Genomic DNA, 18381 nt, shown 5'->3' with positions numbered 1-18381 from the left:
CCGGGAGGCAGAGGTTGCAGTGAGCCGAGATTACGCCACTGCTCTCCAGCCTGGGCAAAGAGGGAGACTCTGTATAAGAAAAAAAAGAAAAAAAAATGAACTATTGCCTTATCCCACTTCCAGAGGCTCTAATTAAATTGCTTTTGAATATGCCATAGAGATTTGTAATACCTCATGCTCCGCTCCGCAGGTTTTAAAAATGTGTAGCTGCTTAAATGTTCTAGAGCTAGCCAACGTACTCATAAATGTATGCATTCTTTAAAATGCACTTATCAAAAAATTAGCTGGGTGTGGTGGCAGGCGCCTCTAATCCCAGCTACTAGGGAGGCTGAGGCAGGAGAATCGCTTGAACTCAGGAAGCAGAGCTTGTAGTGAGCCGAGATCGTGACACTGCGCTCCAGCCTGGGTGACAAGAGCGAAACTCCATCTCAAAAAAAAAAAAAAAAAGTATTTATTCAAATGACAGCACGACAGTATATTTCTACAAATGATGACAAAAACCTCTTGGATGTTGTTTTTCTTTTTCTGATGCTTTTTTCTTTTTCACCTGTAAAATATATCTTGGAGATTATTTCACATTCGCATGTATAGCTAGAGATAACTTATTTTTTTAAATGTCTGAATGATAATGCCATCATATGGATGCAACATAATTTTATCAGTCCCCTACTGATAAGCAGTTATGTTATTCAAAGTAATCTGTTAACACAAATAATGCCATAACAAATAAGCATTCTTATATATACATCCTTATGTACATATTTGTGTATATGTATAAAAGTCCCAGAATCAGAATTAGAATTATGGATCAAAGGTAAGTTTTCAGTTTTGATAAATTCTACCAAATTTTATCCCTAAGGGGCAGTGTGTGAGAGGGCCACACTAACTGTGCATTCACTTTGTTTGTAATCTTGCCAATAAAAATTAAAGCTAGTGTTGTCTTTGATTTTGCGCCATTTTAACATCAGGACTAAACTTAGGCATTTTCCATTAGCTTAAAACCATTTCTTTTTCTGTGACTATCTCTCCCTCCCCTGCTTTTTTGGCCTATTTTTCTAGTGGGTTGTTGGTGTTTTTCTTATTGGTTATAAGACGTATTAATATATGAAGGCATCAAACTTTTGTCAACAGCATATGATGACATATTCCGTATATATCATCAGTATATGAGCAACAGAATATGACATATTCAGTATATATCATCAGTATATGAGCAACCCTGTTGCTCTTTTATTTATGATTTTTAATCTGATGTAAAATGGATAGCTTTTATGTTTTGGAGTGTTTCAAGCATCAGTTGGTAAGAGAGCTAGGTACTGGAAGCTATTGGAGAACAGAGAATATGTCATCTATATTCTTAGATCCTCAGTGCCCCGCCCATGGTAGATATTTGTTGACAGAATGGTTGGATGTAAATGTGATGATGATGAAGGATCATGAAAGTTGATCCCAGGTATTCATCCAGAAGAAATTAAGGCAGCAACAGTATTATCGTCATTTAATTCCCTTCATAATTAAATGTTCTAGTGTATAATAACAGTGTATAATACTTCTGATACAAACTGGAAGTACTGAGTTTCAGAAGGCAGATCTGGCTGAGTCGTCTCAGATTCGTCTCAGAGCCGTCATCTTGGTCACTAAGCTCTTGCTCCTTAGAAACTCGAAGATCCTCCACCTCTTCCCATTGGTCCTTCTGCCTCAGAATGTTGTTTCTTTACCTCTTTCTATGACTGTTTCCTGCCGGCTGCAAAACACAGCCTAAATATCTATTTCCTTTTAGAAGCTTCTTCTGAGTCCCATCTCCATCTCCCTGCCATCTTCCCTCATAGTGCCCCATACCTTTCCTTTATAGTAGTTAGCAAAACTGTCATAAAATAATGTTTTGTGTTACGGCCTCTGTGATGTGTCTCCCTCACTTGACTGGGAACCCCAGTCACTTGTTCTTCCCTCATGTCCACTGGGAGTGCTCTGGGATTGGGGAACAGAGGTAAACAAAACAAGCTCCCTGCCCTCCTATGAGTATTACTTTCTACTGTATATATGTGCTGGGAAAAGGAGATAATAATAATACTGAGTTGTGCATCATATCCAATGATTGTCATTTAAATGAAGCAGAAAAGCCAGTAGATGCATTTGTGGTTTGGAGTATCTGAGTCTGGTGTGTGAATAGTAGAAGGATCTAGCACATAACATATGCATACACTACCAGGCTGTGAGACTGTGGTCACCCTCGTGCAAGTCAACAGGCAGCTGTCAGCATAGCCACCAAGCCGTTTCTTTTTCTCTTTTTTTTTTAGAGACAGGCTCTCATTCTGTCACTTAGGCTGGGGTGCAGTGGCACAATCAAGGCTCACTGCAGCCTTCACCTCCCAAACTCAAGTGATCCTCCCACGTCAGCCTCCCAAGTAGCTAGGACTACAAGTGTATGCTGCCATGCCGAGCTAATTTTTAAATTTTTTGTACAGACGGGATCTCGTTATGTTGTCCACGTTGGCTCAAACTGCTGAGCTCAAGCAATCCTTCTGCCTTGGCCTCCCAATGTGCTGGGAATTATAGGCATGAGCCACTGCACCTGACTGACCCAAGCCATTTCTCATCCTTACCCAAACTGTCTTCTTAGCGAACTGTCAGGCCATTTTTGCCCTGCTTGATGGAAGTTTTGCTATCATTAAAGTCCATTACACCTTCAAATGCAAAATAGAGCAGATAGTTTCATGCAACAAAAGATGCTTTTTCATTTGCAAGACAAAAAATAGGATATAAACTACTTTTGACCAATGGTATATGTCCAGTATTTTATTAAATGTTCTGAACATAGTTTAGATTTTCTAACATTAATATTATATATCAGTGGCATATTTGCAGCTAAATAATCTTAAAATTTGCAGCCATTTTAAAACACAGAGGTGAATGAACCAGATTGTCTCTAGTTCTGAAATCACCTCCTGAAGGTGGGTTTGCTGCTTAAGGGTTGTATTAACTGTATTAGGTCCCTAGGGTACTTTCCAGTGCTTTATTTCTGAGTACTCCACACCACTGGCATTTTTCCAGACAAATCCCTGATGGTGTAGCCTGTTTTTTTAATATTAAGTCTGTCTGAACCAAAGTCATATCTTTCTGGAAGGTTAGACTTTTGGAACAGTATATTAATATTTTACTACCAAATTACTGAGTCATTTTGGCCTGCTTAAGTACCTAACCTAGTACCAACAAATTATTTAAGCAATCATAGGAGAAAAATCCAGTATTTCAAGTGGACAGTTAAATAATTATTCCTATACATTATACACAGAGAAATTTACTTCATCATCATAAAATTTTATTTCTAAGTACTTTTCTTTTAATTCTTTTCTTACCTGTCATAATTTCCATAGCACCCTTTACTTTGTTCTATTGTTTTTAATGTGCATAAAGAGGCTTTCAGGAGACCTGGTCCTTGCCTCCCTTCCCCATATGTAAACAACTATGAAGGTCAAATCAATCAATTACAGAAAATATGTATGTATAAATCATCTCTTTTGCAACATCAAAAATATTTTCAGAGTACTTTGTAATAAATTTCAGTTGCAATAGGAAGGGCCTTTTATTCACAAACATAGGAACATTACAGAAAAAGAATTTAACTGAATTCCCAACATTTTTTTGAGAACATGGAATCCAACCCTCTCTCTTCTGTTACTGTTTTTTGTTTTTTTGAGATGGGAGTCTCACTCTGTCACCTAGGCTGGATTGCAGTGGCATGATGAGTTCACTGTAGCCTCGAACTCCTGAGCTCAGGCAATCCTCCTGCCTCAGCTTTCCAAGTAGCTAGGACTACAGATGTGTGCCACCGTGCCTGGCTCATTTTTTAAATTTTTTTGTGGAGACAGGGTCTCCCTATGTTGCACAGGCAGGTCTTGAACACCTGGGCTCATGCGATCCTCCACCTGGGCCTCCCAAAGTGCTGGGATTACAGGCATGAGTCACTGTGCCTTGCCTCTGTTATTTGTTTTACATACCTGAATGTATGTGTATATAGAAATGATTCCGTTTTGTTTTGGTTGTTGTTTTCTGGTTTTATCAAATACAGTCATCATAAATATTTGCCTGTAATCATCTTTAGTCTTTGTAACTATTTTTAAGGTTATCTAATAGTCTACTAAATATGTGAACTGTAATTTAAAAATTTTCTTAAACTAGTTCCCAGAAGTGAAATTATTAGCCTAGGTACATCTAAATGCATGTCTAGATACACACAGAAAGTAAATTGTCTTCCCAAAGGGTTGCATGAAAGCCAAAAACTATCAACAAGGTGTGAAAGTATCAATTTAAGTGCGTCCCCCTGACATTGTGAATTGGGACTTTGCAAAGAGCATTGGTTTAATGAGGGAAAATGGTATTGTGTTTAATTTAATGAGGTTGAACACCTTTTCCAGATGCTTATGGCTAAGTGATTTTTTGGTGAATTTTCTATTCATATCCTTTATTTATATCAATTCATCTCTTACTATTTTACTTACTATCAATTAGTGTGCCTTTTATATATGCAAAGAAACTGTTAAACAGTGAAATATTTAAGGACTGAAGCCATATCCCTTTTCACAGGTGTGTAGTTCCCTGGAGAACACATAAGTTAGCTATTCATTCATGTCTGTAGATTAATTGTTCATTGCCACCTGCGAGAACTCACCTTGGAAGGAAAGAGCCCAGATTCACTTGTTTGATTGTTTTGCTGCTCAAGAAAAGGCCTGGCACTTGAACGTACCATCTTTTGACTTGGCGTTTCTTTTTTTGAGACAGGGTCTTGCTCCTTCACCCAGGCTGGAGTGCGGTGGCACGATCTTGGCTCACTGCAACCTCCACCTCCTGAGTTCAAGTGATTCTTCTGCCTCAGCCTCCTGAATAGCTGGGACTACAAGGCACCTACCACCATGCCCAGCTAATTCTTGTATTTTTAGTAGAGACGGGGTTTCACCATATTGGCCAGGCTGGTCTTGAACTCCTGACCTCGTGATCCGCCCGCCTCAGCTTCCCAAAGTGCTGGGATTACAGGCGTGAGACACGGCGCATGGCCAACATGGTCTTTCTTTGGTAGTAGAGAGCCTATGAAGATATTCCAGAGTTTTATATGTATTTGCCCAGTTATTCAGCTGCATTCCTTTAAATGATATTACCCAACATTGCTTGAAGACGTATCTCCTCCCTGTACTGGCTTGATTTTTTTAAACATTCTGAATTATTATAAGTTATATGTGTAGTCACATTTTCTGCTGTAAATTTGAACTCCATCTCTATAGGAATGTCAGGGGTAGTGCATAAGAAGTAAATCAACAATCACTCACACAATATGTTATATTGACAATATATTCGCAACCATCTGTAAGAAAATTTGCAAGAGCATTCTTTCTAGTAGCTTCAATTTAGTATATTCATTTTACAAATGGGAGAATTAGCCAGGGAATTGTTTACATGCCTTGCCTTTGGCTATGCAATGAGTCACTGGTACTTTTAGGATTGGAACTTTAAGTTCCTGGAATGAAGAAGTAGAATTAATGGGAAAAGAAGCTTCACAGAAAATAAGTTGTAATCATATTTTCGAAATATAAAGTCTCTCTGAGATTCATTGGAAAAAGGATGCTAAAGAAATTTCAAGTATAATGACTGTTTTTGGAGTGGCTTTCTTGTTATGGAACATGGTTATTTAATCAACTGGCCTATAGTTGACATTTGCACAAAGTTAATGAAGTTGGCATTTGTGGAGGTTTGTGATAAAACACTGGGGATAGCTTCAAGCTGAAGCCTTTGTTTTATTCTTTATTCATTATAAATATTTATCATCCATTCATCATGGAAAGTCACATTTCTGTTTGTGTTTTTTAATTAAGGAAGAGACATGAGCACATTTAGGAATGTTTAAGAATGTTTAGGAATGCTAAAAGGGAGTGGGAGAGCTCTCCTGTAGACTGGGAAAGCTTTACAATATAGGATATAAGAAAGAAGAGGTTTTCTCTCTGTCCCTATTCATTCATTCAATAAATGTTTGCTGAGCATGCATTCCATGTCTGGCACTATTCCAGGCACTTGGGATATACGAGTAAGTGAAACATTTAAAAAAATCTGCCCTCATGGGTGTTATATCCTAATCAAGGGAGACATATACTAAACAATATTGTAAGTAAATTATATGTTAGAAGGTAAAAACACTAACAGACTGGGCATGGTGGGTCACACCTGTAATCCCAGCACTTTGGGAGGCCGAGGCACGTGGATCTCTTGAGTCCAGGAGTTCGAGACCAGCCTGGGCAACATGACAAAACTCCATCTCTACAGAAAATACGAAAAATTAGCTGGATATGGTGGTGTGCACCTATAGTCCCAGCTACTCAGGAGGCTGAAGTGGGTGGATCCCTTGAGCTCGGGAGGCAGAAGTTGCAGTGAGCCAAGATTGTGCCACTGCAATCCAGCCTGAGTGACAGAGTAAGACCCTGTCAAAGAAGAAGAAGAAGGTAAAAGCACTATTTTTAAAAAAGTAGAAGAGGGTAAGTGTGACTGGAAATACCACAAGGCAGTGGGGATTATAATTTGAAATAGGATGGTTGCAGAAGACCTCATTGAGAAAGAGACTTTTGAGTAAAGATTTAGAGGAGTTGATAGAGTTAGAAGGGTAGAAATCTAGGGGAGGAGCGTGTTTGGTGCCTCTGAGGAACATCAAGGGGCCCAACAAGGTTACAGCAGAACGAAGGGAGGGCTAGGTGGCAGGGAGAGGGTGTAGAAATCAGTGGAACAGGAAGTTACTAACAAAGGAGACTTGGAAGGAACAGCCAAAGGGAAAAGAGAAAGACCAAGAGGGAGTGGTTTCTTGACTTAGAAGGAACAGCCAATGGGAAAAGAGAAAGACCAAGAGGGAGTGGTTTCTTGGAAGTCAAGTTGAGAAAACGAAAAGAGGACAGGGGATGATCAGTGATGTTAAAGGCTACTGATTGCTAGAGTAAGATGAACACTGAGAGTCAGCCATCGATGTAGCCTTAGAGACATCGTTGATAACCTTGAGCAGTTTTAGTGGAGTGGTAGGAGGAACAGGAGGAAGTATATATTTAAGAGAGAACAAGAAGAGAAGAATTGGAGTAGAGGCAAGTTTTTCTGTGCATTTTTTGTTTTTTTTCTGCAAAGGAGAGGGGAAATATGGACAAGAACTGGCAGAGAAAATGGAGTCAAGGAAAGGTTTTCTTAGGAAAAGAGAAATAATCACGTGTGCTGATTCGAATGATTCAATAGAAAAAGCCTAAGTGTACTGACGTCCGTGCAGTTTCTGGAGTACCTGTAGCCAGCATGAATTTCTATACCCAAAATTCCCTACATACAATTTATTCACTCCTTTTCTCCCATTTAATTGAATTTTCTGCAGCGATATATTGAGACAGTTCAACTCTCCGAAGCCACTATTTTTTCTGCTCCCTGCCTACTTATTTTCAATTTCATAACTGATAAGGTAGTTTTTACATAAAAAATTATATTAGCATGAAAAAATTCTTGTCATTGGCTGGACGCGGTGGCTCACGCCTGTAATCCCAGCACTTTGGGAGGCCGAGGCGGGCAGATCACCTGAGGTCAGGGGTTCAAGACCAGCCTGACCAACGTGGTGAAACCCCATCTCTACTAAAAATACAAAACTTAGCCGGGCATGGTGTGGGCACCTGTAATCCCAACTACTCAGGAGGCTGAGGCAGGAGAATCGCTTGAATCCGGGAAGCGGAGGTTGCAGTGAGCCGAGCATCCAATGTACTCCAGCCTGGGCGACAGAGTGAGACTCCATCTCAAAAAAAAAAAAAAAAAAAAAAATTGTGTCATCTATCATCATCAGTAGATATATATTAAAGGCCTAGAAAATTTTCCCAACACACATGTATACATACATAACGTTCTAATTTTTAAAAAAATTATTTAGCCTGTGACTGAAATCCAAAACTCAGTATCAAAATTGCCCCTCTAATTTTAACTTTTTCAAAATGGTTCTTTTGGACAATGTCAAATTTTGCAAATATTGACCAGAGGCTCTTCTATAAACTGTAAACAGCCATCATACCCTCACATTAAGGAATAATTTGGTGGTGACAGTGTTTTGATGTGTTCATTTTAAAAAAAAAATGAAAGTCACATCTCTGAACTTTTTACCTACTATTAGCACTTTATAATGACTTCAGCTTCAGTACTGAAAACCAGCAACTGTTCCTTTTGAACTGAAAGAAGACGCTTGAATCCTAGCCAGTTTCAGGCAGGATGAGCTGCCGACCAGGCTACTGAAGGCCAGCTTGCCAAAGTTCTATTCATTTTCAGCAAAGAGAGAAAAACTTAAATAGCTGGTATCTTGGCTTCTATTGTTTTCCGATTCTAATCTACTTTCCCTTGTAGATAAGTAATGAAAAGAATGCCTCATGATGCTGAGATACTCTGAAGTGAGGAAAATTTCAGAGGAGCAGCCAAGTCTTTCCACTAAACAGCATTCTATTAATGAATGTGAAATGAACCCTCAGTGTACTTTCATTGTGCCTTTTTGGAAAGATCAAATTTGAATTTTTTTTTTTCCAAGTAGGAGTCTCACTCTGTCACTAGGCTGAAGTGCAATGGCAAGATCTTCGGCTTACTGCAACCTCTGCCTTCCAGGTTCAGGCAATTCTTTTGCCTCAGCCTCCCAAGTAGCTGAGATTACAAGTGCACACCACCACACCTGGCTAATTTTTGTATTTTTAGTAGAGACAGGGTTTCACCCTTTTGGCCAGGCTGGTCTCGAACTCCTGACCTGGTGATCGGCCTGCCTCGGCCTCCCAAAGTGCTGGGATTACAGCCGTGAGCCACCACGCCTGGCTCAATTTTGAGAATTTATAAAGATGTGTGTGAGAGAGCGAGCGAGTGAGCATGCCTAAAGCTTAGCGAAGACATAACTAAGCATTAGGAAACCATCATGATGCCTTCATGATTGTTAGAAATGGCTATACCTATGACCAAAAACAGAAAAAATATATGCTTTTCATTAACAAAAACATCAGATGCATGTAGGAATTTGTCCTAGCTTTTCTTTTTATGAGCTGATGCATGCATGGCACTTGAATTTTGACTGCTAAAGATTTACTCCTAACTCTATGGATCCAATTCGTTATACTCATTTTACAAAGGGAGGAATTAGCCAGGAAGTTATTTATATGATTTGCATTTGGCTGTGCAATGAGTCCCCTGCTTCGCAGCCTTGCTCAGGTAGCTTCTCTATGTCTCTCAGTTTTCTCATCAGTAAAAATGAAGATAATTGAAATTACATTAGGTAATACTGGTGAATCAGCACACTGCCTGACACAGTGTAAGCATTTATGAAATATTTGCAATTATTATCATTAATAAGATGTATTAATATGTGCATAGCCTGATCTTGATTACCCTAATTATAAGCATAATATAGAGCAATCTTCAAAACACACTCTTTTAGCCTATAAGTAATTGTGCTGGACTGAGAAGGAAGAAAATACAAGACCTCTGTTTACCTTCTCAGGAGACATCATGTTTCCAGTAACGTGGAGTTCGCTAACAATAACTTAAATGTAACTCCAAATTAAGGAACTCAAACACGCTGAAGGAGTTTTTCTGGGAGGGAATCCATGTCAGTGGAGTCCCACATGTGTATTCCAGGAGTACCTGAGTATATATCACACGTAGAGTGAGAGAAAAGAGAGAGAGAGAGACTGAGCAAGTTTAAATAAATCTTCCTAAAAATTAATGTTAGCATGTTAGATACACTGACCTCTTTTCACTTCCTCAGATATGCAAGCATTTCTTGTACACAAGGCCTTCGCATATGCTGTTCTTTCTGCCTGGACATCCCCCTTCTCAGTGCGTTGCAGGGCTGACTTTTTTCTTTCATAATTTAGATTTCAGCTTAGTGTCATCTCAGATTGTCATCTCATTACTCTAACTAAAATACCATCCCTCCCACCATCATTTTATTATCTCAGCTTTTTTTCTTGTCTCTCATAGCCATTATTTTTCTGCTGCCTTTTTTAAAAAATCAGTCTCCTTCACTGAGATATTAAGTTTCATGACAGAAAGCTTTAGTCTTTTTTACAGTCCTGTTTTCAGTATTTAGCTTACAGTTACAGCAGAGTTTCCAAGTAATAAGTACTCAATAATCGCATGTGGTTTGGGGAGTTGTTAAATAAAATTTAATCTCTTCATTAGTACATCCTGTAGCTATATGTTTATAAATTTTCATAGTGTCTTGAGAAAATTGAAACTGACGTTTTGGTTTTTACAGGATCATAAAAGTATCACACAGGGATGACCCTGCAGCCAGGTATTGCTATCACCTCTGTTACTATTTTGACACTCAGCTAAATGATAGGTCAATCGCATTTGAAATTCTCGTCATCATATGAATTTGAGTAATAGTTACGTGACAATTTGCAAACTAAGGTATACAATGTTTATGCAACTGTACCTCATCTTGGATTTTTCAATGTTTAGAGTCAGGATCTCTCCTCAGCACATAGTTGATGATTGTATTGTTACTATTTTGAGATAGGGTCTCCCTCTGTCCCCCATGCTGGAGTACGGTGTTGCAATCTCTGCTCACTACAGCCTCTGCCTCCTAGGTTCAAGCCATTCTCCTGCCTCAGCCTCCCAAGTAGCTGGGACCGCAGGCGCCTGCCACCATGCCTGGCTAATTTTTGTATTTTTAGTAGAGATGGGGTTTCACCATATTGCCCATCTGGTCTTGAACTCCTGGCCTCAAGTGATCTGCCCACCTCTGCCTCCCAAAGTGCTGAGATTACAGGCATGAGCCAGCATGCAGCCCATAGTTTATGGTTTTATTTATGAAGAAACCAGTAAAGCAGAGAATGGCAATTCAGATTTCTTACATCTAAATTGCACCAGAGAACAGAAGTTGATTCTAAACTGTGAAAAGAGATGACAACACCATGAAAAATGAAAGAATTATCTCCCTCCCCCCAAAGACAATACAAGATAGAACCCTTTTCCCTTCGTCCTGGCCCTCTGAAGTCTATCCCATTTTGATTGATTGATTGAGATGGAGTCCCGCTCTGTCGCCAGGCTGGAGTGCAGTGGCACAGTCGGCTCACTGCAACCTCTACCTCCCGGGTTCAAGCGATTCTCCTGCCTCAGCCTCCTGAGTAGCTGGGATTACAGGCATGTGACACCACACCTGGCTAATTTTTGTATTTTTCGTAGAAACAGGGCTTCACCATGTTAGTCAGGCTGGTCTCGAACTCCTGACCTCAGGTTATCCACCCACCTCGGCTTTCCAAAGTGCTGGGATTACAGGCGTGAGCCACCGTGCCTGGCCCCATTTTGCTTTATTTTAAAAGATGTGGGCCTGACCAGTAGGCAATGAATTTGCCATTGGGTCAGCATCATCCTATGCATGAGGAGGGGGTCTAAAATCTTGAGGATTTTGATGAGTTACAGCTTTGTCTAGAATCAGACTGGCTTTTGGATACATAAAAAGTAGATTTTGCTCAAGAACGTGGCTTTAAGGCTTCATTTAAAGATTTCCTACAGCAGGAGAAGACACAGACACAATTTAGGATCCAAGATGCCGCTGTGAAATAGGCTTACAACTCTTATCTTTGGGCTTTAAAAGAGAAAAATACAAGAATGCTCCAAAATACTGATGCTGAAAATATAGATGACTGTGAAACAGCAGAGTACAGCATCAAAACAGCAAACTATAAACATTTTTTAAAGTATTAAAGAAAAAGGGTGGCCAGGCGTAGTGGCTCAAGCCAGTAATCCCAGCACTTTGAGAGGCCGAGATGGGCAGATCACCTGAGATTGGGAATTCAAGACCAGACTGGCCAACATGGCAAAACCGTGTCTCTACTGAAAATATAAAAATTAGCCGGGAGTGGTGTCACACGCCTGTAATTTCAGCTACTCGAGAGGCCGAGGCAGGAGAATCACATGAACCCAGGAGGCAGAGGTTACAGTGAGCCAAGATTGAGCCACTGCACTCCAGCCTGGGCAGCAGAGTGAGACTATCTCAAAAATAAAAAACAAAAAGAAAAAAGAAAGAAAAAAAGGGTGATGCTTTCTTGTGTGAACATAAAAGTGGAAAAAGAAACTGAAGAGTAGATAAAAGCATAAATTAATCTAATGATATGGAATTTTCCTATGAGCAATGAACCCACAAAGTGAGAGCTCTGAGGATAAAAGGTGATGATCCTGGGAGGAACTATCAGTACATAGTAGTACAAGTTACACTTTTGGAAATGTCCAAATAGAAATGCAGGTATTAAGATGTAGAAAAGGAACTCTGGGTAGCTGAAATGTGATGCACCGGCAAGGACAAACACTGCAAAAGACCAGCTAATCACGTTGTAAGAGCCATAGAGATCAAGGGTACATCTTGTAATGAACCTATTCCGGAGTTATGGAAATGACCGCCAGCTGTTCCCGACTGAAGACGACTTGAGGCACGATGACCCAGAAAGTCCATATGGTTCCAAAGGCAAAAGCTTAATTAGATATATCACTTCTAACTGCATAAATCCACACTCCCGGAAGAAAGGAGATTAACTGTAAGGCATATGTCAGGAGGGTGACTTTCAAACATGCAACAGCTCCAGAGACTGAAACTTGCTACTATTTGACTGTGGCTGTCTTTGTATGGGAGACTTTCAGGGGATGGTTATTTGTGTCTCTTTCAATGCTGGGTGCATATAACTTCTATAATGAAAAATATTTTGAGGCCGGGTGAGGTGGCTCGCACCTGTAATCCCAACACGTTGGGAGGCTGAGTGGGGAGGATTGCTTGAGCCCAGGAGTTTGAGACCAGTCAGCCTGGGCAACATAGTGAGACCCATCTCTACAAAAAATAATTTAAAAATTAGCTAGGAATGGGAGCATGTGCCTATATTCCCAGCCGCTTGGGAGCCTGAAGTGGGAGGATCACTTTTGCCAAGGAGGTCAAGGCTGCAGTGAGCCATGACTGCACCACTGCCCTCTATCAAGCCTGGGTGACAGTGAGACCTTGTCTCAAAAAAAAAAAAAAAAAAAAAAAATTGTGTGTGAAAGTATGTACTATCAGAAATACAAGGAATGAAAGTAATCCGGCTCTTTCTATGCTTCTGCGAACTACCCTAAAGATCAATTGATAGTCACATCCTGTATTATAAAATAGTCAAGGCATTGCCAAAAGTCATTGAAGAGATTTTTGTGTTTAACTGCTATTTAAACCTGGAAACAGGTCTCAAAGTGACTATGCAATGTAAACGCTGCATCTGAATATTAGCAAAGGACTGTTTATATCTTATTATATTTAAAAGGGAATGAGACCGCACAAAATTATGTGTGGGTGTTATGCGGCCCTCTCGTTATGTACTTCCTGTCATTGCTGGGTTCCTACTGATAGAAGCTTCGTCTTTTCATTGAGGTGTGACCTGAACCTGTAGTGGGGTGATTGGCTCTAACATGGCAAGACTGGTGACAGTGGGAACAGGGGCCCCCTATGGAGTATGATTATGCTTCCTGGTAATTTTCTACTGTGCTACTATTACTGTAAGAAGTCCTCTAGGAAGATCAGGAGTCCCCAGCCAGGCGTGTCTGTGTTGACACACTCATTTCTCCTTTGTAAATTTGCCCGCCACGCATTTTACATTCACATCATAGCAATAGGTGATCTATTAATTTACGTCAAGATACTACAATGGAGGTACAATTAATCACTCACTTTCATTCTGAAACCCCTATTCTGTGTGTTTTCTAGCCTTTGGCTCTTGAAGATTATATTAGTGGAGAGTGCCACGGGGGGAGGGAGGAAGACTTTTTGAGATGGGGGGGGTCTCTCTATGTTGCCCAGGCTGGTCTCGAACTCATGGGCTCAAGCAGTCCTCCCACTTCGGCCTCCCAAAGTGCTAGGGTTACAGTCATGAGCCATTGCACCCAGCCGTGGTTCTTAAGTATTCTTAAGAACACTTTTTCTTTTCATTTTTATTTGTACAAAATATTCTCCCACCACCCTCAAACAAATGCAGTTTAGACTACAGTGATAGCATTTTGTTTATGTCAAGAAAACAAAGTGTGTATTTCTTCATAAGTAAACTTTGAAAATGTAATTTCATTAGTACAGGAAAATAATAACTTTAGTGTCTTTCCTTCTTCAGCCTCACTCACCTCATCTACAAGCAGAGTTGGGACTCAATTATTCTGTGAATTTTAACTCCAACTGATAAATTAACCAAGCTTTGAAATTTCTTTGTAAGTATGGTTATAACAATTCACATTGCTGTTTATGCCAGCGGCTTTATTTCAAATGGTAGTTTCTCAGTTGGAGAAGCAGTTCGAAGTCATTTTGAGCTCCGTTAAACTCATTGCTTTATAGAGCTGTGATTACTTTCATGTCCTAATTAAATGGCCACGTCTCTCTCTCGCATCTTGTTTGGAAAGTCACAAGCAATAAAGAATTGTGTTATATTATCACTGATGAACATTATTTGATTTTTGCTATGCAATACTGCATATGATATTTACTACCTGCGAACCTGCTTTCGGCATAGGACACAGTTTCTGGAGCAGGTAATGGAAAGGGATTATTAAAGGAAACGATCTCATGCTTTCTTTGTTTTTGAGAGAAGGTTTCATCTGAAACAGAAGCAGACACACATACCACGAGCCCGGTTACTATAGAACCGAAGAGACCTTTCCAGCTGTTTACACTTCGGATGTAAAATGGCAATTTGACATAGACTAACAGTGTGATGTGAGCATCTGCGTAAAAAGGCGACATATGGAGCATGCCCAGTGTGGGAGTGCGTCCTCCTCCCTCCGCCTCCCCCCTTCCCCTCGAGATCTCCAAAGATAAGGCTTGAACTTTGCACTTGCAAATGTCACTGCATACGTTTTTGCACTAGTTTTTTTTTTTTTTTTTTTCTGCGATTCTTTTACAACTAATTTCCTTTAACAATTTGAGCGCAGGGAAGAGAATGTTTAGGGTTATGAGATGCATTAAGTTTAGAACGAGTTGATGCCCGGCTTCTGAATGCACTTGAAGTCTTCTTTATTTTTAAAGCAATATAAAGCACTCGAGTGTGTGTTTTCAGCCCCTCCTGGAATGGGAAAATAAGAATTTCCCTGGATGGGAGTCCTCTGGGGCAGGGAGTGAAAGCCCCGGAGGCAGAAAGGGACGGAGAAGAGGGGCTTGCCCAGAGCATGGATAGGAAAGGAGCTGGGGTTCTCCCGGGCTCAGCGCGCACTGAGAACCTGTGCCCGGGGCTGCAGCTGCGGACGATAAAGGCGCTGTCTGGCTCATGAAGGCCACCTGGATCAGGCTTCTGAAAAGAGCCAAGGGAGGAAGGCTGAAGAATTCTGATATCTGTGTAAGCGCAAGGGCTTTCGTTTGGGGGGAGAGGTTATTTTGTTCTGCTTTTCTGTTGTTGCAGTGAGTGCAGGTAGAGAGGGTGGTTTGATTTGGTTAATCGGATCAAGATTGCAAGAGAGGGAAGCTAGGGAGATTCCTCTCGTTTTTTGAGCTCCTTTCCCTGCGTTATAATTAATTGCCAGATGAGCTATCCCAGGCAGGTGTTTTCTGTAGACGGCTTTTTATTAAATCTGGGTAAAGGTATTTTAAAATGTGTTGCTGGAAGATGGAGTGAAGTTAGCTGCTAGTGTCTTACAGTTTTATCAGAGAAAACAGCAGGTGTATAAAAAGGTAAACAAGGATTCTTCAGATTACAGTGGGAATCATGTCATGGTAGTGACATTTGGGAGAGTTCAAGTTGATAACTCAGACTTTCTTTCATGTTTTTGTTAGGCTTAATGTCTTTCTAGTTTTAAATACCTGCGTTAGCATGTAGATTGTTCTTGAAGCTATCCTTGAAACCCATCCTTGTCCTTCAGTTCTGCACTGCACCATCAAGCTGTTTAATTATAAAAGCAATTTGTTCTGGCTCCCAGGAAGGGTGGTTTTTTGGAATATAAAGCTTGGGAAGGAATGGCAACTCAGTAGACACAACTATTCTATTGAATGTCTGCAAATCAGAGCATGGTTTTCTAGATAGGTTGCTGCAAAATGAATTATTTTCTCCTCTTTTCAGGAACGTATAGAGCAATCCGGGAAGCTAGCTGCTGTGTCGATGAGACTTTTCCAATGCAAACATCATAGATTGAATCTACTTTAAAATGTACATTTTCCTCTCCAGGGTTCGGCAGACTCCTACACTAGCCGTCCATCCGATTCCGATGTATCTCTGGAGGAGGACCGGGAAGCAGTGCGCAGAGAAGCGGAGCGGCAGGCCCAGGCACAGTTGGAAAAAGCTAAGGTAAAATCGTTTCCTTCCTGCCAAGATCTTTCTTTGCAAGTTGTGCTGTGCCCCTGATAGACCACCTGTGGAAGTTTCCCCTAAAGCTTGTTTGATCTATTAGAGCATTTCATTGTCGGGTTTTAGAAAGGTACAAGAAATGGAGCCTAGTTTCTTCCCTTAGTAGAAAAAGGAAGTGTGGTGTATAAGACTGGTCTTCTATGTTGTTTTATAATCCAAGCAACTCGTTTCTGTGGGTGGATGGCTTATTTGGACACATACAAAAGGATCCCTGAATGTGCAAAGAGGAAAAATGGCACCTAATATCAACACATTTTACTTCATTTCCCCAGTAAACTATATCTCTGTTAAGAAAAAAAAACAGACTGACTTCAAGCTATTGTTTATTTTCTTAGACTTGAACAGTTTTTCCCCTGAATTTTACTTCATAGGTGTTTTATATTAGTATCCTCTTACTTTCAAAATCGATTACCTTATGCTTTACAAAGAGCAACAGAGGATTCTATTGATTTTTAGAAGTTTCTTCTCTTAGAACATGTTCTTCTCCAGGACAAAGTGTGTATATATGGAGGGGAGACTGCAAAGCAGCTATGAAATAGATAGTTCCAGGATTTATCTCAGGTCGTGTCTCATTTAACTCATTGCAACGATTTGAATTCTTTTCCCCATGCTGTCCTTGGAATAGTGGCGATTTCTAAGGCATAGATTGTTCGAGTTGAAGGTAGCTTGGATTTTGGGATACTCAGTTGCTTCCCAGTGAACCTATTTTAACATGGTTGTTGATTTTCCTTTGAAAAACTTGTTTTGAAAAAGGCTAAGTGCCTTGTTGATCGTGCTAGAAATACCAGGATAGCATTTCTGCTGGCTGCTTCATCTCTGAGATGAGTAAAATCTATGTGTGTTGCTATGGGAATTGTGGTTAGGAGATTCTGGTTTGAATGCATGGACAGCCCTTATGTAATACATTATTCATGACCTCTAGCGCGGCTGCCATCATAGTCTACTGAGGAACTGCCAGGAGACCTTGACTTCTAAAAAGCAGTACTTCTGTATATCAGAATGATGTTCTTACCTCAACTGGCAGGGAAATTTTCTCCAGGACTGACAGTCTTCTCTGAAAGGCAGTTCATAAATAGCAGATGCAGGGAGGGTTTTGTGATGGTGGAAACTGGTAAAACTGGATGTGGCCCAGTTGCCATCAGTGAATCTGCTCTACCAATGTTAGCCACTTAGAACATTGTGAAGTTGAAATGAAATAATGAAGAACATTAAATAATGTATGACAGTCGGCACTGTGGTTAATATAGGTTGCAGCTGAGAGTCTGAATTCTATATTCTATATTTTGCATTGTGTGTAAAGAAAAGTGAGAAAAAACTACAATTTGTATTCTGAAAATAAGATTGTTCTATTTGTGGCTAATTTATTCATGTAAGTTTCACATACCAAAATTGAACAGTTTCTCGGGCTTATGTCCCATCATGATACAGCCCAATAGACTGTAGGTTTGGTTCTCAATTGTTATCTAATTGGGGCATTTTTGTTCTTGACTCTGTGGTTACGTCATGAGTTAAATGACACTGCTGCAAAGACCTTTTAAAATATCTTTCAACCAAGCATGGATCTAAATGTTGCTCCTAAATCAAACCAGGGTCATGTTACTTGTCCTGCCTACTGCCTAAAAAGTTGATAGTTAGGAATGATGTAGAAGACAAAAGAAAATGAAGAGACTTTAAAACAGAGGCAAAATAATTGAAAAACTATTTCCTGTGTTTAATGACAGATAGTTTATTTAATGGGTGAGATGGGAATGGTTAATGGGTACCAAAAAAAAAAAAAGAAAAGTAGAAAGAATGAATATAACCTATATGATAGCACAACAGGGTGACTAAAGTCAATAATAACTTAATTGTATATTTTTAAATAAAGAATGTAATTGGACTGTTTGTAGCTCACAGGATAAATGCTTCAGGGGATGGATACCACATTCTCCATGGTATGCTTATTTCATATTGCATGCCTGTATCAAACCATCTCATGTACCTCATAAATATATACATCTATGTACCCACAAAATTTTTTTAA

General features: G+C 40.0%; 1 protein-coding gene across 12 annotated transcripts in view; it reads left to right on the top strand.

Annotated features, from left to right (window-relative positions):
• CACNB2 (calcium channel, voltage-dependent, beta 2 subunit) overlaps window positions 1-18381 on the top strand; it is a 412882-nt gene that overhangs the window by 254248 nt on the left and 140253 nt on the right. For 10 of the 12 annotated variants that reach the window (XM_011963870.1, XM_011963872.1, XM_011963869.1 and 7 more), the window contains one exon: window positions 16179-16298. In XM_011963870.1, coding sequence (XP_011819260.1) covers window positions 16179-16298 — 120 coding nt within the window. Of the gene's footprint in view, window positions 1-14825; window positions 15357-16178; window positions 16299-18381 lie in introns of those variants that run through there. The other 2 variants (XM_011963880.1, XM_011963873.1) reach the window with 1 other exon arrangement.

Source organism: Colobus angolensis, unplaced genomic scaffold (genome assembly GCF_000951035.1).
Source record: "Colobus angolensis palliatus isolate OR3802 unplaced genomic scaffold, Cang.pa_1.0 Scaffold63, whole genome shotgun sequence".
In the NCBI taxonomy this organism is placed as follows: domain Eukaryota; kingdom Metazoa; phylum Chordata; class Mammalia; order Primates; family Cercopithecidae; genus Colobus; species Colobus angolensis.
The sequence above is the reverse complement of the archived record's forward strand: the minus strand, read 5'-3'. Positions and strand labels throughout refer to the sequence as shown.